At 44.9% G+C, this 26,097-nt stretch overlaps 1 protein-coding gene across 19 annotated transcripts in view; it reads right to left on the reverse strand.

Annotated features, from left to right (window-relative positions):
* Positions 1 to 4,457: 4,457 nt before the first annotated feature.
* The window catches only part of MAST4 (microtubule associated serine/threonine kinase family member 4), a 576,096-nt gene continuing 554,456 nt past the window's right edge, over positions 4,458 to 26,097 (reverse strand). For 14 of the 19 annotated variants that reach the window (XM_023625596.2, XM_023625595.2, XM_023625594.2 and 11 more), the window contains 6 exons: positions 25,254 to 25,454; positions 22,695 to 22,924; positions 22,007 to 22,129; positions 13,620 to 13,756; positions 11,197 to 11,378; positions 4,458 to 10,832 (listed from right to left, as the gene is read on the reverse strand). In XM_023625596.2, coding sequence (XP_023481364.2) covers positions 6,943 to 10,832; positions 11,197 to 11,378; positions 13,620 to 13,756; positions 22,007 to 22,129; positions 22,695 to 22,924; positions 25,254 to 25,454 — 4,763 coding nt within the window. In that variant the 3' untranslated portion in view covers positions 4,458 to 6,942. The remainder of the gene's footprint in view (positions 10,833 to 11,196; positions 11,379 to 13,619; positions 13,757 to 22,006; positions 22,130 to 22,694; positions 22,925 to 25,253; positions 25,455 to 26,097) is intronic. The other 5 variants (XM_070246179.1, XM_070246178.1, XM_023625597.2 and 2 more) reach the window with 1 other exon arrangement.

Raw genomic sequence — 26,097 nt, forward strand, 5'->3', positions numbered from 1 at the left:
AGCTGAAGAACTGCTCCATAGATTGGAAGAGGAAATTTCCTAACAAAATAGGAAAAAAAGGAAGGGGCCTTCAAATCCAAGGGGGAGACATCCTGGGCAGGTGGCTTGTTAGTCTCTTCTGCCGTCACTGCCAGGCCACAGAGTCTGCTTCTAAACTACCCTGCTCTCCCACCTACCTCCCCCTCCCACTCCCTCCCAGCTGTTTATAACTTAAAATCATTTATTAAATCTTGTGGGTCTTGAAAAAGGAAAGACCTCATCTACAGATTATTTTTAAAGCCATTACTGCTCATGAAGGATTAGGCAGTGAACTTCATTGAAAATTCTCCTCTCGTCCTCTCCATCTTTAGCTAATATTCTCCAAGCATTTGACTGTTCAGGACATAGTACTAGAGGGGCCGGCCTGGTGGCACAGCGGTTAAGTGTGCACGTTCCACTTCAGCGGCCTGGGGTTTGCAGGTTTGAATCCTGGGTGTGGACATGGCACCGCTTGGCAAGCCATGCTGTGGCAGGCATCCCACATATAAAGTAGAGGAAGTTGGGCATGGATGTTAGCTCAGGGCCAGGCTTCCTCAGAAAAAAAAAGAGAAGGATTGGCAGCAGTTAGCTCAGGGCTAATCTTCCTCAAAAAAAAAAAAAAAAAAAAAAAAAAAGAAGAGGGGCCTGTAGAGCCAGAAAGTAAGGAAGTGCTAAAAGAAAAGACATAGTACCAGATGCAGAGGACAGGTGGCCACCAGAGCACCCAGCCATCTCCTTCCTCTCCCTTCACATTGTTTCACGGGGTCTCTAAACAGCTTGTTTCCCCCTTTTTCTCTTTCTCCTGTCCTTAGAAACAACCTAAATATCCAACAATAGAGAAATGATTAAATAAATTAGAGCATGATCTGAATAAATGGGAGACATTCTATGTTCTTAGGTGGGATAACAACATTATTAACATGTTGATTCTACTAGGAACTGGAGAAATACAGAGTAAATGAGATAAAGTTTTACATCTATTAGCCTGGCAGAAAGAGAAAGCTGGATAAGAGTGTAGGTGGGAAGTGGGGTTATAGGAACAGCATGAACCGCATGCACCCATGCACATGATTACAGACTGGGGCAACCATTCTAGGACCATGTGGCAATAACTAGTCAAATTAAACAAGTGACTCATAAATTCCACTCTGGGTATCTATCCTAAGAAAATGTCACATTTCCACAATGATATTCAATGCAGCATTATCTCTGGAGAGAGGAATTCAAAGCAATTCAAGTGTTCATCACTAGGAAAATGGTTAGGTAAAATGTGGAAGACGTCCACCATGGGGTATTATACAGCAGTTAGAAGTAACGGACAGGATACAGCTATAGCAATGTAGTTGAATCTTAAACATATAGTGCTGGAGGAGGTCATCAAGAGGCCATAACTGCTGGTTGACCCATGAGCTGGACCCAGGCAACTGGAGGCTCCTCATGCCCTCCCCGCCCTTGGACTGTGTACTCTGCCCACCATTCCCACAGAGGGAGCCATTTTGAAGGATGCAGCCTTGAGAGAGTGAGGTTTTATTGAGACCATCTGGATGGTATACATGACCAAACCCAATTAAGTCTTTACATAAATTTGCAAGATTCTGGAGGGCAGCTGTGGAGATCTACTTGTCTTGTAGAGAAGCTTCACATGTAAGTTTCTCTTGCTTACTAAAGCTGCCGCCCCCAAATCTGGACTGGTCGGCCTCTTTCTCTGGTCTCTTCTTGACCTCCATATATGAAGGGCCAGTTTGGGAAATGACGTACAGGGCTTGATGGAAACAAAGCAACCCAAAATGACGTATTAACACGATCACTTTTATAAATTAAAAATATATGCATACAAAGCAATTATATCTCTATTTTGTAAGAAGACAAAAAGATAAACCATTAACATAGCTGTCTATGGGGTGGGAGAGGGGGACAAAAGGGAGTGTAGAGATAAACTAAATGAACCTAGGCATAAGCCAATGTTGATGGGCCAAGAACTGAAGAGCATGACCTCTATCATCTGCACCTGAGGTTCTCCGCTGTGAACGTCCACATCATGGAACGCCATGCAGCCATTATAAATAATACTATAGAGGCATATTTATAGACATTGAAATATACTCGAGATTTAATACTAAGCAAAAGAGTAGGTTACTAAACATCATGCCCACTATTCATTTTTTTTTTGAAAATAAAAAATCTATATAAATTGAAGAATGACAGAGTGGCTGGTGGGATTGCAATGATTCAAACATTTTTTTCTTGCTTTCCTGTATTTCTCATTTGACTTCAATGAACCTATATCGTGTAATAAAGAGAAAATGAGGGTTTTTTAAAGACTTTTTTTGTTTTCATAAATAAAGAGAACTGATTGGTTGTAAGAATTTATAGGTACTGAAGGGAGGAAGCCTTTTTCTAAGGCTTTGTGTTTTCAAACTCAAACGGTCAAGCTCAAGCTTTAGGATTTGCTCTTCCTTTTCCTTGGGGACAGAAGGAGCTATAGTTGTTTTAAGGATCTCCATTTAAATGCGGCAGAAGGCTGAGGAGCTGGGACTCACACTACAGCGTGGTGCCACAATGATGGATGCTGGGTGGGCGCCCACAGGAACTGCCCTCAGTCCTGACAAGAGTAAATGGTCTCCAGCCTGGGCAAGTCACTTCAGCACAGGACTGTTTAACGTAGTGTATGTATTCCAAAGGGACAGGACTTTCAGGAAAGGCATTTTTATTCAGACGGGTTAGGGATGGAGGAAAGGGTGATGCCAGCCTGACATATGGAGATGTGGCAGCTGCAACATGCTTGCTTCAGGCCTTGCAAACATCTTCATTCTTCTCCTCCTGGCTGCTGACAGCCCTCTCCGGGCAATGCTTAATGAAACAGCAGACGAATATTTGTTAGAGGCTTTCAGCTCTACAGTATTAATAAACTTTTTGTAAAGCTGTGTGGGGCAATGACTGGTAAGTATGTGATCTTTCTTTTCCCCATATCTGAAAAGACATGACTGGCCTGTCAGTGTACAGGGAACTCCAGCCTCGGAGCAGACTGTCCTTTTGAAGTGCTTGCTTTCATCAAGTCCTGGGATTGACAGCCCTACCGTCCAGCTGCGATGCTATGAGAGATGGCGAGTTTGTCTTTTGAACTGCATGGTCCCAGAAATCAGAGAGATGCTGCTGCATGTTTTTCTAAGAGGACTGGGGCTAAATGACTCCAGTCTGGGGTCCGAGGTGTCTAAATTGCCAGAGAACTTCAACCTGGGCCAGATTGACTGACTTTAGATATGCAAAAAGTAATGAAACCAAGGTTCAACAAAGCTGTGGTTATTTCTAGCTTCCCTTGATATATGAGTCTTGTAGTACATTATTAACTGGGGTAGGAGGTAGAAAAAGAGGAATGAGTTAAAAACATAGTGGTAGGAGGAAAATTAAATTTAGAGAACTACCCTACCATTGAGTTCCTTAATGCCTGGCCTATATGGAAGGAAGCGAAGTTCTGTAGTTAATATAGCTACACTTTTTCATGTTACATTTGTGTTGTGAACTGAAAATGCTAGATGGGAAATTGCTTACTGATTAATTAGAACTAATAAAGGAGCCCTATTACAGAGAATGATTAGATTCCTTGGCTCATAGTTTCCCACCAGTCATCAAGTGTGTCATTTTGCACCATGACTTTCCTGCACATAAAAAAAAGAAAAAAAATGAGATGGCTTAGATCATCAGTAGAGGGGCCTGGATGTGAATTCAATTATATGACAGCTGCTAATGTTTAGAAAGGTCAAGAGCTTTAGAAAGAAACCAGAAAAATCTGGATTCTAATCCAAACTCTCTTTACAGGGTGTGTATTAAGCAAATTACATAGCCTGTCTGGGCCTGTTTCCTCATCTGTAAAATGGGATGCCACCACCATTTGGTCTGAGGATTGTGTTGGGATCAAATGAGATGGCAGATGAAAAGCACCTTGTCTAGTACTAAGTATACATATAGAAGGTAGACAGTAAATGTTAGGTTGCCTCCTTCCTTCCTGATGGTTTCCATGTTTTTTAATTATGAGGGAGGAGATGGGAGGGGAGGAAAAGAAAGATGAAAGGACATAATGGTCATCCATGGAGCAAGGTGTGGGGAGAATTGAAGGAGGTGGTGTCACTTAGAAAGGACACCTCTTCCCAAGACTGTAGTGAAGACGGTAAATGTGGTGTGGTAACTGGTAAGTTCTGCAGGTAAGAAAGAAGGTTGGTAGAAAAGACAAGAAGGAGTTAAAGGAAGAATGGAAAAACGGAAGAACTTAATCTTGAAGAATGGAACATGTTTGTGTAAGTTAAAAAGAACTAACAAACATTCCACTTAACGAAAAGCAATCTGCAAAAACTCATACTTTTTTCCATAATATAGAGTTATATTCAGTAACATTTTGGAGACGGTATGTATGTGTTGATATGGGAAAAAACTTAGTCATAATCTTTTCATGCTAAATTTTTATTTCAATGTTATGCAACTGCATAAGTATAAATATTTGTTCAATATACAACAATTATGACATCCATAGGGAATTTCTTAGAGAAAATAAGACCGCAAACACTTTATTGCACAGATCCTAACAAACTTTTAAGCTGGTAAATCTACAGCTGGGAGTACTACCGAGGAGCACATCTTACAATCACAGGAGACGGACCAAGGAGAACACAGGAGAACTTCTACCAGCTGATTGGAGAGGTTTACAACAAACAGGTACTACATGAATGCAACCTCAGGTACTCTTTACTCATCCAAAATGCAAAAACATATTTGGCAAAAATGATAATACACTATACAAAATATACATAAAAATATCATTTGTAAACAAGCAGCTAGTTGTGCTTTAAAGGAAACTGGACAGTTAAAAAGCAAAGGCTGTAAACCATGAACTACCTCCCCGATAGACCTGTCTCGATGTCTGAGTGCAGAAGGATTGCGTTATGACAACCGCCAAACACAGATCCGAATTATAAATGCTGAGACCGCTTTTGAAACTCATTGAAGTTCTCGTAAAGTATTTGTTTCTTCTACAATTTCACAACATAGTAACGGGGAATGGCTAAAACTGCATGGGGAAAAAGGTGAGGGACAAGGAGACTCTTTCCTGTTTTGCCGTTGTCAACCTATCTTACAATGAAGGACAACCAGGCAGTAGATTAAATGATGCCTTTGTTTTTGGAGCGGAGTTTATAGCCTCGGTAAATGATTTACAATCCACAGGGCTGTAAGATGTTGCTGCGCTTAGATGAACAATTTTATAGCCTGAAGATACTAAGACATCTCCGAGGGGGTTAGGGTGCTAGATTAGTATTTAATGACAATTTTTTTCTCTTACAAAACAAAAAATCCTGCTATGGATCCCAAGCATCTTATAAATACTTATCTGTGTGTGTTTCTCTTAGTGCCTTAGTACTTATGTCAGCAAGTGCTGTCTTACAATAGAAAACAAGCCACCAGGAAAAACTGCAACAAAAAACAAACAAAAAACCCCCTCAGCACTAAAGTGATTTGACAAATTCTACATATCCCATGGTATACAAAATTTAAATAAGGCTTAGCAAAAGTAAAAAGGACAGTCACATTCAAGCACCAAATAGCTCCAACAAGTCTTTTTGTTACAAAAATGCTGCTCTTTATTAATACAGTATTTTTTTTTTGCATACAAATAAAGAGACCATGTTATGAAATGTATGGAGCTACTCGATGCATCAGAAAGGAATGTGAAACCCAGGAACTTGCTAAAAACAGCAAGCTTCATCTACAACATAAGGCCCCAGCTATGTATTAAAATGTATCTGATGTCCTGATTATTCCTTAATATATATGCTATGATGCCAAAATCCACCCCCCTTTTCCTCAAAAAAGCAAATTTAACATTTCTTCCAATGCCTGATGCTTATTACTCAACCTAAGTACTCGCAGACTTGTGTGCAGCCAGGAATTTTCCTTTTTGCTCAAAAGCAGGGCTGGTACAGAACTCCTACAAACTGTGTGCTTCTTGGACTAGTGACTCATAGCATAAAGGCCTGAGTTTAAGAGCATGAGAAGGAGGAAAAGCAAGAGAACAGAAACGCAGTCGACGTGTGTTCATAGCCCCCGCTCTGCCTAGGGTGAAGACCCGACGTACACACCACAGACAAGGACAACTAGCCTTTCAGACAGTTGGACCCAGGATCAAAATGTCCATTAGGATGACTATGAAATGAAAGCCGCTAGCTCCATTTTTCTGGCCATTCCTAATGGAGGAGGATTCCAAATGCAGCCATTAGAGTAATTCTTGCTTTAGATCTGGAAACATAGGTAGCCAGATACAGTACTATCAAAATCTCTGGTTAAAAAAACACATAAAAGTCACAATCTACGGTATTTAGGGCTTTCTTTCATCTTTAACTCTACGTAGACTGTTTTAACTTAGCAAAATGTAGCCTTGAAATATTCTCTTAAACCACAAACCAAAACATGTGGGTGGATGTGTTCACACATGAACATGGGCGCATCTCTACTTTTACATACATCCCGTTGTAACCCTTTTGCGTCATTACTACATCATAAGTGGTAAAGCAAAAACCTCATTTAAAAAAAAGCTGGAGTGAACAACGCAATCAGCAGCAAGGTATTACCTCCACATCCCAAACCAAACACGTTGCTAGATATTTACAGAGAAAATCTTTTTCCTCGACAACCCTCAACTGTAAAGGATTTTTTTTTTTGTACAAACACTCTCTGGTAACAGTTTTACCGGTTACAATCGGGAAGGCATTTGGAAGAAGTCCCCTCTCTCTTTCCCCCACTTCCTTCTCTTTCCCCTTCTCAGTGAGGCTCCAGGCTCGGCCTGGCAGACATGCCCACACAGTGCTGGTTTCACAAGGTAGTCAAGACTCAGTGACACACTCAGGTCGGGTCTCCCGGGTCCCCAGGGGCCCTGTGTCCTCACGAGGCCTTTTTCTGAGGGCTGCCCCGCCCACTCTCCTTGCCCCGCCTCTGCCGGACCACAGAGTCCTTCTCAGAGGGAAGGGCGACCGGGCGGTCAGCGGTGGGCGCTGGGCACAGCTTGGTCACCTCTCTGCCCACGGTCTGTTTCCTAGTCTGAGGAGGCTGGGCCGGGCCAGGCTCTTTCCCTTTGGTTTCTCCTATGGTGGCAGTTACTGAGAGGGCCCTGTCCTGGGGGCCGGCTCCCCCTGCCACATTTGGGTTGGGGTGGTGCCACTCCAGAGTGACGGTGGAGCTCCGGAAGGACGGCATGGAGTCGCTCTTGGTCATTTGGGTTCTGCCATCCCCCCCAGGCAGGGACTTCCTATGGTCCCTGTTGCTGGAGGCCTCGGGCTCGGCCGTGGCCCCGCTGGCCTTGGTGGCAGAGGCGTCGCCGCTGGTGGCGGAGGCCTCGCGGCCCGCGGGTCTGGCTTCAGCGGGGCCGGAGGAGGGGCTCAGAGACTTCTCCACGGGGGCAGCAGAGCGGACAGCACTCTGCGCGGTGGCTGAGGCCGAGCGTTTCATGCCGCTGGGCTTGTCTGCCTCGCTCTGCGGCTTTTGGGGACCCAGCCCTTTCCGCTTGGCCTCTGGGGAGCCCTTGCCCGCTGCCGCCGGCCGCTCGGCGCCTCTGGGCCGGGCATCGCCGCCGGGAGCCGGGGGAAGGCGGCCCTCCAGCGCCACGCCCGCCGCCTCCCAGCCCCTCAGGCCCTCGGCCTTCTTGTCCGCGGGCGGCGCCTGCGGACTCGGGCTCTTGTCCGTCTGTCTGCACAGAGGGGGGCAGTCTTTCACAGTGGATGGTTTGGGGTGCTTTGGAGACAGGTTCTGCTTTTCACTGACAGTGGGAGGTTTCTGGTCCACCGACTCACGAAGGCCCGGGGGTCCTTGCCGTGGCAGGTGCGCGGGCTTCTCCAGCATCTCGGGGGTGCGCCCACCACTGGCGGCTTTCAGCTTGTTGTCTAGAGGACCCCCTTCGGTGTGCAGTGGGGCTGACGACCCACTTGGTCCCTGGCTCACCGCATCGACGGCTGCGTGCCGGGAGCCTGGGAGGGCAGGGAGCGCACCCACCACATCCTTAGCGCTGCCCTTGCCCTCGCGGCTTGGGCCCACGAACGGCTGGGCGCCAGGCTCTTGTCCCGCCGCAGCCCCAGCGCTCGACTTCTGCGAGGAGAGGGGCCTGTCTGCGTGCTTAGACTTTGGCGGGCCCGGGTCAGGGCCAGGCCTGGGCTTGTGGGGGCTGCTTTCACTGTGCACAGCAGCAGGCTTGGGAGGGCCCTGCAGGCCCGGGCTGGGTTCTGCAGCACAGGGCTTGCTCCCGGGCTCTCTGCCTGAAGGGTGGCTTGGTGAATTGCAGTGCTGCCGAGCGACCAGGCTGGGCAGTTCTTTGGTGATCGGTGGGGGCTGAGAGCTACTGCTAAGATGCTTTTGTAGAGGCTGTTCTTTCCTTTCTGTTTCCTTGGGACTGTCTTTCTGCAAAGATGGGAAACCGGAGAGCTTTTCACTCTTCCCACTCCCAGTTCCGGGTGGCTGCAGAGACTGCCTCGCAGGGGGTGCTTCAAGCTTGGGTTCCATGCCACGTCTTCCCTTGCCCAGCTCCCTGTCCCAAGGAGTCCCCACTGAATACAAAGAGGAGTCCTCTCTGGCCAGGAGCCTCCCCTCCTCTCGGCCATCTTTGTGGATCGTTTTCCCACAAGGCTCCCACGTTTTCTCCATGGCCTGGGTCTGTGTGTAGAAATCTGGGTAGGCTCTGCTCACAGAGGGGAGATTTTTGGACTTGTCACTGGTCTTAGCATCTTCTGGAGGTTGCAGCTCCGCAGAGGGGTCTCTGCGGACATCAGCCCTTGCACTAGTCCACTCGCTTCTGGCTGTGGAAGGGCCCCTTTCAGACGATTCCCTCTGGCCCTGCTTCTCCCTCAAGGGGGCACCTTCGGGTGGGAGCGGGCTGTGCAGCCTGGGTGGGTCGGCGCCATGGAGGTTCTGCCCCAGGAAGGGGAGGAGTGTGGTGTCGGGGCTGTGGTCTTGGTGTTTGCTGGGGCCACCTTCTCTCCGCTGGGGACCACTTTCCGCAACTGTCATGGGGCTCCTGGCAGCATGAGAGACTTTCCTGTCCTGCTTTAGCTCTGGGTCAGGCAGAGAAGATGCTTGTGAGTTCTGGAGACCCCGACTGGGTGGTTGGAACCGAGGCTCGAGCAGGTAGGATTTATTCGTCTTGAAGTTGGCAGGGGAAGGCTCCCTCTGACTAGAAACTTCACCTCTCTTCCCGCCACTGCTGGGGAGCGCCGGTGGCAGAGATGGCCCCACGTCACTGCCCGGGCTGGGGCTCTGTGCGGGCTCTGGGGAAGGCAGCTCTGTCTTGGAGGCTTGAGGTCCAGACAGGAGAGCAATGTCCAAAGTGCCCTCAATTGGCTTCAGGCATGACACAGACCTACCTTCCAGCTTATACTCCGAGGGGCTTTTCCGGACAGGTGACTCAGGAGCAACTAGGCCCGGCTTCTCGGCTCCACTGTCCACCCGGCCAGCTAAGGCCTTGAGAGGGACAAAGGAGACAGCACTAAGCTGAGCTGCGTGGGCGCTACTGATGAACGCTCGGCTCTCGGAGGCTGGCAGGGGCTCCTGCTGCCCGCCCACTGGCCGGACGGGGTTTCCGAGCAGGCATTCATGGGTACTAGATGTCACCTTGGGCTTCAGCACACTGCAGAGGCTGTCATCTTTGTCTTCAAGTGACATTTTCTTTCGGAGGTAATCAATATTAGCCAGCTTGCTGTCTAACTTCTCACATCGGAGACACTCCTTGGCCTGGGGGGCCTTCTCCGTGTTGTCCCCCTTCCCAGAGGTGGACCTGTCAGTGGAGTGACAGAGACTGTCTTGGAGAGTACCAGGAGTGGAGGTTCGTTTGAAGTCACAGGTGCCCTGGCTGTGGTCCCCGGGTGCTGGGCCATAGCCAGCTGCTGCCCCATCTGAGGTGATACCCTCACTGGCCCGCACACTGGCCTGCTTGTGGAGAGCATCTTTCAGCAGACTGCCCAGGGACTGGGTCTCCTGCATGGCTGCTTTGCTTTCAAAGTGATTTGACCTTTCTAAAGCCTTGGGATACATTTTCTTCTCCCTCTCTTCTAACCTAAAAGGAGACAGGTTTTCCAAATCACTACCAAGTCCGTGGGATTTCTGGTGGGCTTCTTGCTTCTCAGGGAAGCCATCTGGTTTCTTCACCACCACCTTGGCCTTCAGCTTCTCTCGGTCCAGGTCGTCCACAGACTCCTGCCTTCCCAGCTTCCGGGAGACCGGGCGCTTCAGGCAGCCTTGCTCCACGGGCCGGGCCCGGCTGAGCGAAGGCGCGTCACACACGTTCTCCTCCAGGCTCTGCAAGGTCACCTCCCGCTGTGACTGCTCTCGCTGCACCTCCTCCTGGGTCACTTCTAGGCTGTGCTTGCGGGAACACAGGTGCTTCTTGTCACTGCCATAGGAGGGAGAGAGCTTCTCCTCCGACTGCACGCGCTTGAGCAGCGGGGACCGCGGGGGCTCTGCGCTCTTGGGCCGCACAATGTGCCTGACGATGGTGGGAGGGGAGTGCATTTTGCTAGGAAAGGCTTGAGAGATTTTGGAATTGCCCAGTGAGTGTCCCAACAGAGGCGATGGTGAGCGCTGCGGGGAGGTGGGCTGTGGCGTTGGAGAGGGTGTCCGGGCCAGCGGGGAGAGTGGGATGTTGCCGGCAGACTTGCGCCTGCCAGACCGGTATCGCTGCCCGCTGAGTTTGGGGGCCAGACCATGGAGAGTGCTGGGCCGGATGTGTCCTGACCCCGCTGGGGAATTGGGGGCACTGGAACTTGGGGAGCTGCTCTGGGAGGAGTTAGTACCTGTGGGTGGAAAACAGAACACTGTGAGCAATGGCCACCTTCCCTTTTCTTTCCATGCTTCCAGCCAAACTGTTTTAGGTAAGCTCAGGTAAAGGTTAGCAAATGGTCTCAGCATCTAACTCTAACGAATAAACACTTTTCAGATAAACCTCCCCTGCTCCAAGGTGGAATCCAACACTTGCTGTCTTTTTTTAATGGTCCGAAAAGCCATATTTTATGAGCTCCCTATAAATCCTGTTCTCTATCATTTTATCCTCAACCTGCTTCCTTAAGCTGGGAGAAGCCCCATGTCTTTCAGGATCTCAGGTGGTGACTTTGACCCCCTCTCAGCTCTCCCTGCCTTCTAGGCAGGCCTCTCACTCACCAGATGGGAAGTCGGGGGTGGAGCGATAGCTTGGCGTAGGGGATCGGGGAGACAAGCTGTGAGTGGGAGACCCCGGGAGGCTCTCCCCCGATGACAGGGATCGGTTCAGACAGGAGAAACTTCGGCTGGTGTGGAGTAAAGGAGAAGGCTGCTTGGCTAGTTTTTTGAAAAGGGATCTCCTCCTAGAGTGAAAACAGGAGAAAACCGATCAGATTGTACACTCAGAACCACTCCTGCCTCCTGACAACCTCAGTGTATTGAGTTCACACCTCTGTGCCAGAAACAGTGGTATGATGGCACATCCCACTAAAGAGCGGCATCCCACCTTTATGTTAAAAACTTTTTTATGACTTAGAAAGGAAGAGTCTTTGATGTGCACAGTGGAAGCTCTCTTCTTTTAATTCCAAACACCTTAAAAAGAGCTGAGAAATTAGGAAAAATATGAAATATATTAAGTATACATTCATTTATTTACTTGTCAGGTTTATGAGGAAGCTGTTCTTTGCTTGAAGGCTTCTGAGTACACAGCCCCAGACACGCTGACACAATTTAATTAAAAGATAATACAAAGTAAAGCTCTGGAAGAAAAATCCTCATCTGGGATATGGAATTCCTTTAATTGTGATACATGGGCAGAGGCTTTCTCTATGGGGGCTGCTGGCTATGCCTATTCCAGGGTGGGCTCTTGAGTATTCCTAGCGACAATGTAAGCTGTGCATTCACGTAGAAAAAATGACAAAAGCGAACTGAAGCTTCTCATACCAGCAGGGCAGCAGACACCAAGCTGCAGCAGGAGCAAATGTGTATCTAATGCTCAACAAGCACATCTTAAAGCCAAAAGCACAGCTTCAGGCGGCTTAGAAGTGCAGGTGGCTGCAGAGTTCCTCTACCATCATGTGAGCCTGACTCACCCGTGTGAACTTAAGCAGGAAGTCCAACACTGCCACCCCTGAAACCGTGCGTTCTGTATGACTTAGGGCACAGTCCAAACACACAGTGCACACAGACACACACACCTCCCAAAGAAGGATCTCAGAATTTGTGTGTGTCATTTTAATCAAAGTAATAAGTGTACTTGGGTTAAAAAGTCAAATAGTTTTACAAACTTATAATGAAAAATAGCAACTCCCTACTCTGCCATTTGCCCACCTCGCAGAGAAACACTTCCTACTGTTTCTTCTCCCACTTGTCTGCATATTCCTAAGTAACATGCCTTATACCGTTTTTTAGCTTTTCAGTTTTAGAAATTATCTGTTGATTTCGTACCACAGAAGATGAAAATTAAGCTCTTATATCACCTGCTCCCACCTTCTGACCACATACACGTCCCCTTTTCTATCCTTCCCAACAAAGCTAAACTCAAATATTTGGTTAGAAACGGTTTTTTTTAAATTTTACATTATAAATATTGTTCACAGGTGGGCCAAGTAAAGCATAGTTTCATTTCCTTTCTTGTATAACTTTATCTTTCCTGGAATTAATAAGCATTCCTTTTTCATTTGCTTACTTTCCTACATTTCTATCATCAAAAGTGCTTTTAATGTGATCAGGTACACCAGATCCAAGTGGGTAAAGGAGGGGTGCTGTGGCATCATGCCGGAAGTACATCCAGACAGTTGCCTGGCAAGAAATGTCCCCACCAGAAGCACAACCACATCTTGCCTGTGTCTGCACAGAGTACAAAAAGGTACCATGCTTCCCAGAGCAAACGTGGAAGTGGGTCAGATTTTCAGTCAGTAAAACAAAGCCCAGAAAAGCCCTTTTATTTCTAGGCTTATTTGGTTTACAGATATAGCTATTTTAGAATATCTGGCATTTAAAAAATAGCAACTGTTTATTCTTACTTTTCGTGTGTGTGTGTGTGTGTGTGTGTGAGGAAGATTGGCTCCAAGCTAACATCTGTGCCATTCTTCCTCTATTTTATGTGGTTGGCCACCGCAGCATGGCTTGACGAGCGGTGCCAGGTCCACACCCGGGATCCAAACCTGTGAAACCCTGGGCCACTGAAGTGGAGCATGTGAACTTAACCACTACACCACCAGGCCAGCCCTGACAACTGTTTGTTTTTAGATAATGTAAAGGACATTATTAAATGTAGATTTAATGCTGAAGACTGTCTGAAGGTTCAGTTCCTCAAATCTAACTCAACTGAAATGAAGTCTAGAGGCTCAAGAAACAGCAAAGGGCTTTTCATGGTCCTCATGCATGAGAAAAAGAAAATTCTACAATCTAACTATGTGAATCTTTTCACTATGAAAAATAATGCTATGAAGAATATGAACTTTAATGTGTATGTATATGTCAACCACAGTGTAAAATTTCTCACAGAGAAATGGATCTTTCTCATATTTGATTAAGTAAGGAGTAACCTTCCTCTGACGTGGGTATATACCACACTCACAAAGAATACTGCTTTAACTAACCTTTCTAGGCTTTCTTTCTTCTTAGATTTCTTGCTCCGCCTCACCATCCGGCTCTTATAGCTGTTTCTCCTGGCTGGTCCCGTTTTGATTGACGTGTTTTCAAATGGAGTAGTAGTGATTGACACCTTATTTCCACTCTATAAACAAAACGGGATGGCATTAAAGGGAGATGCTATGATGAAACAAGATGAGAACAAAGAGGAGATTCAAAGACAATAAAGATCCATAAGGACATACATACTGAAGGCCTTCCATTTCTAAATAACCCTTAAGCAGGACAGTCCTGACGGAATACAACCTGGGGGTAGGCAAAATGTGAGGTTTCTTTAAGAGGGTGGGCTCCAGAGACCTGAGTTCAGTCCAGGCTGAGCAGGCTGCCCCTCCTCCCTCTGCCTTCACTGCTGTACTCTCTCACAGGAGAGGCACACCTCTCAGCGCTGCATGAGACAGGGCTGCTAAAGCCTTTCACACCAGGCATGACACATGGAAAGGGCTCCATAAATACTGTTCTCTTCATCCATATGTGTTAAGTATAACCGTGCCCAAGGGCTGCTTACTCTTGGTTGACTTTTTTTTTCTTTTTCCTCCTTTTTGTGTTTTCCCTTTGACCTAGAAATCATAAAGTAGCAAAATTGAATGCAACTTTCATTTTTAATTATTTTAAAAGGTTCCTTTTCTATCACCATAAAGCCTGTCAGCTTGCAGAGCTGGAAGTTTATACCAGCAAGTATGAAACAGCCTCTCTTTAACCAGGGCACACGTGGTGAGGTGATGCCTGCTGGGTTCTGTGCCCTTTCACTGGGTCCTGGGACAGGGGCTTGCTGGGCAGACCCCGGGGATGGATTTGAGAGTGGAGTCAGAAGGCAGCTGAGAGGTGCTGGGCCCGCCCAGGGCAGGCGGGCAGGACTGATCCCCTTCACTTTGGTACCAATGACCTCTTCTTGAATTTCTTAAAAACTAGGGAGAAACATGTCTTTTCAAAGTCACAGATGGCCCTAATTACCTTGAAAGACAAGAAGTCTAAGGAGAAGGGCCTTTTAAAAGGTCTATGCCTGCACCTAGCAAATCAGCTCTAAGTGGTCTTAAGTGAGAGGGAGCTAAGCACAGTGCTGACAGAGGACAGGAAAACAGGAACTGACTGTTTTAATGTTAATACCCAGTGTCCCATCCCCCACCACCCCCAATTTGGGAAGAAACACATGCCATTACAAGAAGAAAAGAGTAAAGCATAAACAAAAGAATAGAAATGACTGAGAAGCTTACCACCCAGCTCACACTGGTAATATTTCAGTATATTTCCTGCTGGTCTTTTTTCAGGCATGTATAAATTATGTACATATAGAGACATACTTTATAAGTAATCTTAATGTTAATTAATCTAATGTTTAGTTTTATGTTCCTTTTTCATTTCACGTTACATAACTTTGAAAAATTTTCCATTCATCATTGAGTATTCTCTAAGAACATAATTTTTATTGGCTGTATAATAATATTCCCTGAGATGGGTGAGCCAACAGTTAACTGTTTCCTTACTGCTATTGGTTTCTACTTTTTAAATCTTCTAAGAGTTGAAATAAATATCCTTATCTATAAATCATTATCCTAACCTTTGACATTTTCCTTAGATTATGTAATTAGACTCAAAATACTGAATCTAAAGGTATATCTGAACTCTTTAAAGACTCTTGGTACATACTGATATCCTATTTTCTAGAACCTTTATGTCAATTTATACTCTTGCCAGAAGCACATGAATACCTATCTCAACGCAGCCTTGTCAGAACTGAATATTAACATTAAACAAATTATCGATTTTGTAGAAAAAAGTTATATCAAGTTTCAATCTTCATTCTTGGACAATTAACAGGCTGGATGTTGTTTCATTTATTTTGGTCATTTGTGTTTCTTTAAGGAACGATTTGTCCACGTCTTATATCCAATTTAGAATCGGAAAGTCTTCGTATTTTCTTATTGATTTTAGAGTTCTTTATATAATTAAGAGCAAACAATGCCTTACCTAAGGTCATAATTGTAAAAAAAATATTTTAGGGAAATTGGGTTTGAACTTGAACAAGAAAAAAAATATTACTTTCATTCTAAAAGAATAAATTAAATGTTCTATATGCAAATACCAAAACTTAAAAAAAAAACAAAACCTTTATCTGATAGTAGAGATTGACATTCTATTTATTCTTCAAACAGAAAATTCAGCTTATGAAACGTCTACCAATGAAGGTTGTTTGAAATGGTGTCTTCTCTTTATGAATTGAGTGAGACCATGCTAAAAGTCTAGTTTTTCCTATATGCCTTAGGTGAAGGAAAAGGGCAACAGATGTGGGTGGAGTGCATCTTTCACTGAAGGTTTTTCAATGCTTTTCCACATTCCTACACAGCGTGGACACACAGAACCATTATAATGATCACGGGGGGCGGCTCTTGCGCACGCGCCCTGAGCCTGAATCCAGTCCTACCCTTTCCTAAGACAACTCAGCACCGACTTTCACATCTTTATCTATAAGAGGCTAACAATGCCACCTGGCATTTTAAAAGCACATTTTGAATATTATTTTTCACATATATTATTTTACTTTATTTTTACAATCAAGTGGTGAAGGTTGTTTTTTCCACAACCTTATGACATATATAGGGAAGGGATTATCTTTGCATTCTAGATAAGGAAGACGGATTCAGAGGCACTGAGATTCTTCTTTCCTAAGGTTGCAGAGCCCGATGGAAGACCCCAAACCTGGCTCTCCTGGCTCTCCCACCAGTGCTCACTCCCATGGGCAGGGCAGGCCCTGATCCTCTCCACTCTCTTGTTCCAGCAGAGTACATAGCTTGTATCTGGTGAGTGGTGGTGAGGGTACCAGGCACTGGATTGACAGGCAGAACAATCATAGCATCAGATTGTCCAGAACACATAATAATATCATAAACATTGTATAAACTGCGTATAATATAAATGCTGAACACTTCTCACCAGAAAACAGTTACGCCCAGGGCTTGCTAAATCAGAGCACGTCACTAGGCTCTGTACAAATGTCCCTTCCCCTATAAAAATCAGACCCAATTTTCTCGTTCCTACACATGGCTGTGGCAGAGGACAGTTCACTCGACTTATGGAAATACGCCAAGAGATAACTTCCCTAAGGGAAATACACGAAAGATGTTGTGTGCAAATATTTGGTTAGAAACATCAATAAACATGGAAATGGTAAATGACTGGAAAAATAACTTTATAGAGAATAGGTGAGAAATACGAAGCCTGCCACCTGGTGGATCCTTCAGCTACAGCAAGTGCTGCCTGAACTTGCTGCCAGGCGGCTCACTGGGTCGCTTCATCCTCAATAAATTCTTTTGGAGAACGAGCAACCTCTCATCAGAGAAATTCTGTGCCACTTGTTTAAAAAATAACAACAAAAAATGGGGCCTGCAGTCTGTTAAATGTTCAGTTAGTTCACTTTTACTTTAAACTATCTGTGTGATCAGGGCGTGGTGGGACTGGCTGTGCTGAACACAACAGCAGAAGTCAGGCTATCCAATCCCTTTTCTCAGTCTGGCTCCAAGCTAGCTTATCAGTGGGCCTCGGGTAACTCAGCGAATGAGACTATTTTTACATTTCTTCCTCTGCAAAACGCACAGGGGAAATGGCGCTCTTCCTGCGTACCTGTGTCCTTGCCCTGATGCACACCCTCCATAATCCACTCCCAGCCATCTTGCACGCTTCACTGCATATATGAACCCAGGCTCCCGCCACACTGGTTTGCTCAAGCACCTCGAGTCCTTTGAGCTCTCCTGCCTTTGTGTTTTTACACCCCTCTTTGTTTTGCTGATAGCACCCCGCCCCTCCTCCCCATATACTAACTCTCCACATCCTCTACAGCCCGACACAGATAACCCCCAATCTTCATCCCTGTCCATCCTGGTGGAAGGCCATCTCTCTTTCAGAACTTTGGCTATGTTTACAGTCTGTTCCTTATGTTTGACACTGTGATTGAAGCCTGGTAGTGCCACTGTTTTCCCCTGTGAACACTGGACTGGCAGTCACTGGCAATCGGAGAGCGGCACGTCTGGAGCACTATGGCGTAGCGGTGGAAAGCAGAGGCTCCAGAGCCGTGCTGCCAGGGTGCAAATCCTCTTCTGCTCCTTCCTGGCAGAGAAGCTTGGGTTGCTTTGCTAACTTCCCTCTGCTTTGATTTCTTCATCTGTAAAATGGGGACATTTATAGCACCTATCTCACAGGCTGTGAGGGTTACATGAGTTCATTTGTGTGAAGCACTCTCTATCAACTACTATTCTGATGTGCCGTTTGTTGTGTGACCCTTCAGTACCTGTCACAATGCTCTGTACATTTTGGGGGCTCAGCAAATATGTGAGGATAGTAGTGATGCTATTGGATGGCTCCCATTTTAGCATCCAGAGGTTCCTCAGACTTTGTGGAAAGGAAATCTTTGAAGCAGGAGCTGAGGAAGTTTCAGATCTTCTCTTATGCAGTGGGGATTTAAATTAATACTATCCTAAGAAAGCCACCTGGTTGAACAAAGTTTCCTGGATAAAAGAGGTTCAGCGGGCACTTTGTCCCGTGAGCAGGGGTAGGACGGGGTCTGTATGGCCTCCACCCACCACTGCAGTAGGTACAGAAAGATTTCAGTGCATTTAAGAAGTTCTTTTACAAAGATTAATGCTACCTGAAAGACAAAAGGAGGCCATTAAGGCCTGGTGGCAGGAGGGGTTTGAGGCAACCTGAGGAGCATATTTTAAGGGATTCGCAGAGCCAATGGGGAGTTGATCTGGACAGCCATGAGATTCTGTAACTCCACGGACCTGGGATGCTCAGAGACTCTGGACGAGTTTCCCTATGCATGTAAGCTAGCGCTTCCATAGCAGCTTCACTTTGAAGTTGTGAGGATACGTGAGACCAAACGTGAAGACATGAAACGTGGAAAATGCTCCTATGTTCACGATCCAAAAGGTAAGTGAGTATTATGTATGTACTTCCAACATACACACACAGCCCTAGGTGATGCCTCCTACCCCTCTTTCTGAGGGTGTCCTGAGATTCTGTAAAGTAGTCTGCAAGTATAAAACATCGTGTAAATAGCATTCAAGAATACCAAAATACAGCTACCACTCTGATGTTCTGTCAGTGATGGCACATAGGAGCCCACTGTAGATGCCAGGTACTTTACAATTTGTCCAAGAATTGCTGGTTGATTACACAGTTCACTGGGAAGATAATTAAATCCCCGTGTCCTCTCTGTTTCATTACACTGTGTACTCCTCTAGAGTGCTTCCTTACAAATGAGAGGCAGAATGCTCCACTTGGATCTGTGACAGAGCACGCCACCGCTTCGAAGGGTGCCAAAGGCTCTCCACACAGCATGCTTACACAACTTCAGAGACACACACTGACTAGATCCAGGAATGAAGACACTCCGTAACCAGATGTGGCAAAATGTTATAAATGAGATCATTTGATTGTGCCAAGAGACCTTGCCAGGGACGTTGAGAAGAAAGGTACATTCAAATTTCATAGAAGCAGGAAGACAGGTTTTAAAATCCAGAATCCTATTAAAATACTTTATAAAATAAATCATAAAAGTCATCAATTATGTCTCAGAAAAATATACAAATGCCTCATTTTCCAAAGACATATATTTGAACTTATTATTTCTTCTTCTGATTTTATGAGCAGATAGAAGAAATGATGTAGAGCTATGCTGTGGCAAAAGCCACGCAGCAGGTGACACAATACTGTTATAAAGGATGTAGAGGCCAAACACATGTCACCATTTAAAACCCCTCTGACCTTTTAATTGCTGATGCCAAGATCTAGAAAAGCTCTGATAGGATGAATAACAACTAAGAGGAGCTCACCCAGGAAACAGACGTATTATCTAAAACAAAGGGTCAAGGTGAGCTATTAAAAAGCTCAAGGAACATTTTAGAGACAGATAACATGCTCTGCATGCCTCCCTTCACGGTCCCCAACCAACTGGAAATGCTTACATACAGACATAGGAGACAGAGGGAAAAAACCGAAACAACCTCCCTGGGCCCTTACTCACAAGGGTGGATCTGTGAGTCGGCAGTGGCGTACCCGGGACCACAGGCTCAGGTATTACGAGATAAGCAGCTAGTCAGACTCAGGAATCTTTGTACCTCTCCTGGAATTTTGTCTTGGGGAGTCTGAGGTCATTTCAGGTGACTTTCACAGCCAAGGGATCTCAAAGTCAGCAGTCCTGCTCTGCCTCGCATTTCTTGGACGCTTACTCTGAGAGAGCCATTCCACGGCAATTGGAAAAAGAATACTATCAGAGACAGACGGTGAATGAAACTAAAAAACCAGGTCTTATCTACACAGGTGCCACAAGTGGCATTTGTTTGTACTCAGTAGCCATATTGTGAAGTGTAGACTAACTCCGGCCATCTTTAGGCTTTCACTACCAAATTGAATGGCATGTACATCAAGACATGAGTCAAGACATGACAAAATTAGTCATGTGGCACTTGGCTCCTCCTGTGGTAACTTCTGGACAGCAAGCAAAGGAGCACCCCGTGGTTCACCTTGATTCCACGAATATTTATTGAGTATCCACCCATATATACACCAGGCACTGGGTAAGCGCTGGGATGATGGGGAAGCTGTAACAGTAACTCCTCCTCTCTCCTGAAGAGCTGCTGTCAGATTCCCTGTGTTCAGAACGAGCATAAGCTGATTTCCAACAGAGCCCATGGCTCTGCAGTGTTCTCTCGACATTCAGTCCTATCCCTCCGGTGATCAATAGCATGCCTTTGTAAGGAAGTTGGTCAGAGTTAGGGGAAAGCCCTGTGGGTAAGAAGACAGCAAAGCCAGCTCCCAAGCTCCAAGGCGCCTGAGCCTAAGACCACAATCTCATTACTGCTGTGAATTAATCAACAGCAACAACTTCCACAATCTACCACTTCACACTGGACCTTTGAATATATATGCTATTTCCACTCCTGGAGCCTGGGTCAGACCCTCAATCTTTTTAAGAACACTCTTGTGTTGGCTGTGGAATGACAGAAAAAGAAGGGGAAAAGTCATCTAACTGTACTTACTTGTGAAAGGCTTTGCGTACCCACTTCCCTGTAGTACCTTCCACATTCCTACTTTTCTTTCAAGTTCCAGTTAAATGTCGCTTCCCTGTGATACCTCTTCCCACTCATAGAATATTATCTCCAAAAGTATGACAGGCTTCTCCCTGCTACAGCCCTGACTAATTAAGTTGTCCTTTATCTGCTAATAGATATCTCCTACGTCTCCCATGCTTCTCAAGGGCAAGGACTATGCCTTAATTCTGTGTTACCAATGTCACTAGTGTACCTGGCTCAGAGCAAGTGTTCTGGAAACAGTCTCTCCATGGATGGTATTCAAATTACGCATATGTGTTGATGCTGTGTTTCCCTAAACAGGCTGTAGGTTATTTGAAGCTATGGTTTACACCTCTGTCTGGTGGCCTCAGATAGCCCTTTACAGTGCTCATGAAGCAAGAGATCATCCAAAATCTGTTGATTTGTAAAATCATCCTACAACTAGAGACTGCATTTCTGAACACAGATAAATTCGTCTTCTTTTTCTGAAAAAATTTAAAATCAAACTCAAAGTCATCTGTATTTGTTTCAACCAGATCCAGATTTGGGGCTATCACCATCTTCTATGGTCAGCAGGTGGCAAAGCACAGAGCAGAACTGAGAGGGCCACTGCAGACTCTCTCTCTCCTCACATTCACACTTCTTCTGAGCTTCTGACTTCATGGGTTTTATTCAGCTTACATGTTAAATAGAAACTGATCGCCATTCAAATTCCTTGGTACGAGGGAAGAAAAGGCCCAGTGATTGCTAGAACCCCTTCTTTGATTACTACCTACTTCTATAATTTATAGTCTATGCGTATATATTCACGCTTCTATCTTTCAAAGGAAATCCAACTCTCAGACTAACCTTTCAGATCACACCCCATAGTTTAATACCAGTTTGTCTTCTACCATGCTAGAATAAAAGCTAGTGAATGTTCCTGAAGAAAATCACCTTAAGGCTGGGTGATTTCAAACAGATTTTACTATGTGAGGTACTTAAAGAGAACTCTTACTATTTATAATTTAGAATAAGAAGCAAAATTAAATTAGGAAGTGATTATGCAGATATAAGAACATGTTTTTCACAATACAAAACCAGAGAATTCATGACATATTTGTCTTTACATTAAACCTTAGACTACTCCATACTTTCTCAGCAATGAGACTGTGCATGCATGGGTGTGCCGCAGAGACAAACTCTGGAACTCAAGCATAGAACTCTTGGTGTTCTGCTTCTTTCTGGCTACCTGCTTCATCTCTATGGCTACCACATAAAAAGGACAATACCTTTAGCAACAGCTCTATCACTTCCGTGTGGACAAGTCCATGCACCGGTTCTCCATTGATGTGCGTGATCAGGTCCCCAGCCTTCAGTCCAGCCTGGCATGCTGGACTTCCTTCTTCTACATTCTAAAGTCCAAGAAGAGAGTATATGTTTGTAAGCAAACAAATGACAACCCTACTGTTTCTACTTGCAGAATATTTTGAGTTAATTAGCAAATGATCCTGAACTCCTAAGAGAAAATCAAAAAGGCATGGTTACTATTGCATTCTGCCATCATCCTAAAATGGGAGAAATCCTATGGTTTCCTAAGAAATTTCAGGTGATTTGAGAAGGTGTTTTGTTTTGTTTCTATTTTTATTTTTTTAAAAGAACACCAGGGAAAAAACTAAGAAGAAGAGAATGAAAAAAGGATGGAAATAGGACTGTCTTTGACTATTTCTACTAGACTGGTACCAAGAGTGGACAATCAAATGTGAAAACTGGACTGAACTATGAGAAAGGGTTAATTTTCACTAAATTCAATTCCACCACATAGATAAAGGGAAAAAGCCCTAAAAAGAAGTGGAACAGGTCCCAAATGGCAGCTTAAGAGAAAATGCATTTGCTGTTAACTATGCCTCAGCCAACTTGTCCATTCTCCAGTTTGGCTAGGAATGAAAACTAACAAGGATGAGAGACTGTTGGTCTTACCCAAACGATATGGTGCACCGTGTAGATGTCACTGTCTCCCACGTACACCCGGATGGCGCGGATGGTGAAGCCATAGTTCTTCCCTGAACTGTGGATCACAATGGGCTGATGGGGACTGGCAGAAGCCGCTGAAGAATCCCGGCTGGGAGAGGAATCTCGTGAAGAAGAAGGGTCGGAGGACAGGGAATGGGGAGACATTGGGCTTCCCAGTGGAGACACAGCAAACATATCTGCAAGAAAGCAGCCAGTCATCAAAGCTGATCCTGACCACGCCAACGTCCAGGCAGCCAGCCTCAGCATGCCAGCCCTGTCAGGACTGGGAGCATAGTCGCAAAACAAGTCCATTCACTTCTAATAGCAGAAGCAAGAAGAAATGGTATAAAAATATTTATGTTGGTAACTAGCATGGATTTCAAAACAGAAGCTTGTCAAGGACATTTCAAAAGTTCTCTATTTTAATTAATTTTTCAATTAATACTCTAAAATCATAATTTCTTTGTTTCCTACACTAATGAAAACACACAAAAAACTTAGCTGCTATCTGGCTGTGATAGTTTTATTGAATTCATTTTATTTTAATTAAGGAAACAAGCGATGGATGCATGAATTTTTTGAGCACAGCCTCACAGAGAGTGGACTCTGGACCACAGTAAACAGTTCTTAGACTCCAAGCCTTGCCCTAAATAACTTTAACACAGTCCTTTTCAAACACCCATGGCCAGGACCGTGATTTCCAATTTGCTAGCTGCTTTTTACACTATTATTGAACTATTACTTATTAAAGAATTTGATCAAGAAAACAATGAAATGGCAACTTCTCTATAAAAGAATCACTCCTTGTTACTATGGTTACAACTGATTCTCTTCATATATTACCTGCAATTCTCATATGGTTTCCAAGAGGATAATGCAGGTGAAATAGAGAAATTTTAAGAGAAACTCAGTTCATACTCCAAAACACCAATTCTACGCTGTTTTCCTTATTTTATAAGCAAACACACTTTTAATTTATAGTTCATATCACTGTTCCATCTATGTGAATCGAAGCAGACTTTAGCTGGTGATATGAAATTGTGGGTGTTTGAGAAAAAGAATAATGTACAAAAGATGCTGAGGCTGAAATGTGAGCTCAGCTGGAGCCAGGCTGCAGAGTGCCCAGCACTACTGAAAACTCACCAGGCGTGATGAGTATCACCATGGCCACAGTAGGCTGAAAGCATCATACTACTATCATTGTTCCAGTTCTATGTCTGTCCAAAGTAGAATAAAGCTAAACGTATCACTATGCGTGCTCCTGCACTCTCTGACTTCATGTGGCATCGCGGTGCTGTTTTGCTGACTACCTTCTATCTAATCCAGAGGCCAGGTGAAGAGACATACACTGGTGGGCAGAGAACTTCAAAACATGCAAGCAGGAAGGGGACTGAGTGGATACACATTAGATCCAAACTGCTAAAAAGTCAGGCCTCCAATTCTTTAACTCATGACAGTTTCCCTTATCTCTCCAAAGGGAATGATTTCTCTACTTTCTCATGATGTAGGCTTTCTCACCAGCTTTCAGAAGTGAACTGGACCACATCACACTTATCTTCCTGACTGCGGCTGCCCTGAGGCCATTGCCTTCGAATATAAACATTCATTCAAACTAGGGAGATAGGTGTTTGTTTTATGGCGCTAAATGGGACATCTCCCAGAAAACAGAATATGCTCGAACACACACTACCCCCAAATGAGCATTTGTTTATATCCAATTTCTTTCTGCACAAATTTGAAATTTCAAAAATGTAAACAATCTCTTTTATACATGGTCTGCATTCTTCCAAATGCAAGCCATCTGCAACATAATTCATTCCCACTTCCACTCTCTTGCTGTCATTTGAGTGAGAAGTCACAACCACCAGGGTGTGTATTTCACCTCTGCCAGTGGAATTACTATGGACACAGTGATTAGCAGAGGCAAAATCAGGTTGTGGAACAATACCGCAATTCAACAAAACCATAATTAAGCGCAGTTTTCTAATACTGGGTGGAAAATGATTTGACTACCAGTAGGAGGAAGCAGAGCTCAACAGACAGGCCTGAGAGAACTTATAATCTCAGCGCTGTCTGACTCTCTACATCCCCAGAAATGAAAAACTTATGTTCTTTCTATTTCTTCATTAATTAGATGAGAAAAACTATACTTAGCTTTCCAACACAGAGGCTGCAAACAGCTCTGTAAAGTATATAAATGATGAATAGTCTAGGAAGAAAAACTATTCAGAGGAGGGAAATTTATCACTTAACTTGGAGAGCAGGAAAGAAAACAAATAAAAGAAATAAGCTTTTGTGGGAAGGAAGCCTCATCTCCCACTGCAGAAAGAAGTGAGAGGAAGTGAACCACACATGCTCCCTGGGAGCTCTGGACGTCCTGCAGGGAGATGCTGGAGGGAGCTGTGCTGGGACACCAACCGTTGGTCCCTGCTTCAAGCAATCTTGCAACTCAATCAGCAGTCCCCTGGGGGAAGGGGGGGCACATGCACAAATCACACAATTTCATGCGAGTTGATGTCTCTCTACCTCCTGGGATCATGAGGGACAGAGCACTGGCAGAAAGGGACTTTGTGACTTTCCCCGAGATTTTCTTTTTCTCTGTGCTTTCTAATCGCTGCCGAGCCATGTGGGAAGCGGGTTCACTGGATGGCTTTGAGGAATTATCTGTATTGTCCACACACTCGCTTCGTCCATTTATCTGATCCAAGTGCTCTGAAAAACTGCCAACTGTACAAAGAAGAAGGAATAAACACATTCAGGAAAATCTGGGATAGGAGGGGTGGGGAGAGGGGAGGAGAGAGAGAAGGAAGGACAGAGGCTGGAAACACACTCCCACGCAGCTCAGGAGTCCTCAGAGGGTCAGGCAAACGTTAACAACACATGACTGGTTTGAGAAAGGTGACATGGAGGAGGAAAAGACGAAAGAGGTATCCATTAGGTTTCATTCTACCTATACACAAGTCTGCTAATTGTCAGTAGATGCCTCCATTTAATGAGGAGAATAATTAGTTTCCCGAATCTATATTTTACAACCCTCATAAAGACAAGTCTCACCACCCACTATGAAAGGCCATGCTCTGAACCAAACATCACCTTATGAGCACCATGACCGCCCACTGTGTACTAGGATTATACTATGCTGCTAATGATCATGATTAGCAACACTGTTAATAATGGTTTTTTGACTGTGGACATCATTTAATTAGTCCATTGCAGGCTTATGCCTGTGTTATCTCTTAGCATCTTCCTAGGACACACCTCATGCTAGGCTCAGGTACAATACTTACAGAAAAGTGCCTAAGGTGTCTCCTTTGACTTCCCACACCACACACCTCCTTTCATTCTAAGCTCCTTGTAAATTTCAAAAGAC

The sequence above is a fragment of the Equus caballus genome, chromosome 21 (genome assembly GCF_041296265.1).
Source record: "Equus caballus isolate H_3958 breed thoroughbred chromosome 21, TB-T2T, whole genome shotgun sequence".
In the NCBI taxonomy this organism is placed as follows: Eukaryota; Metazoa; Chordata; class Mammalia; order Perissodactyla; family Equidae; genus Equus; species Equus caballus.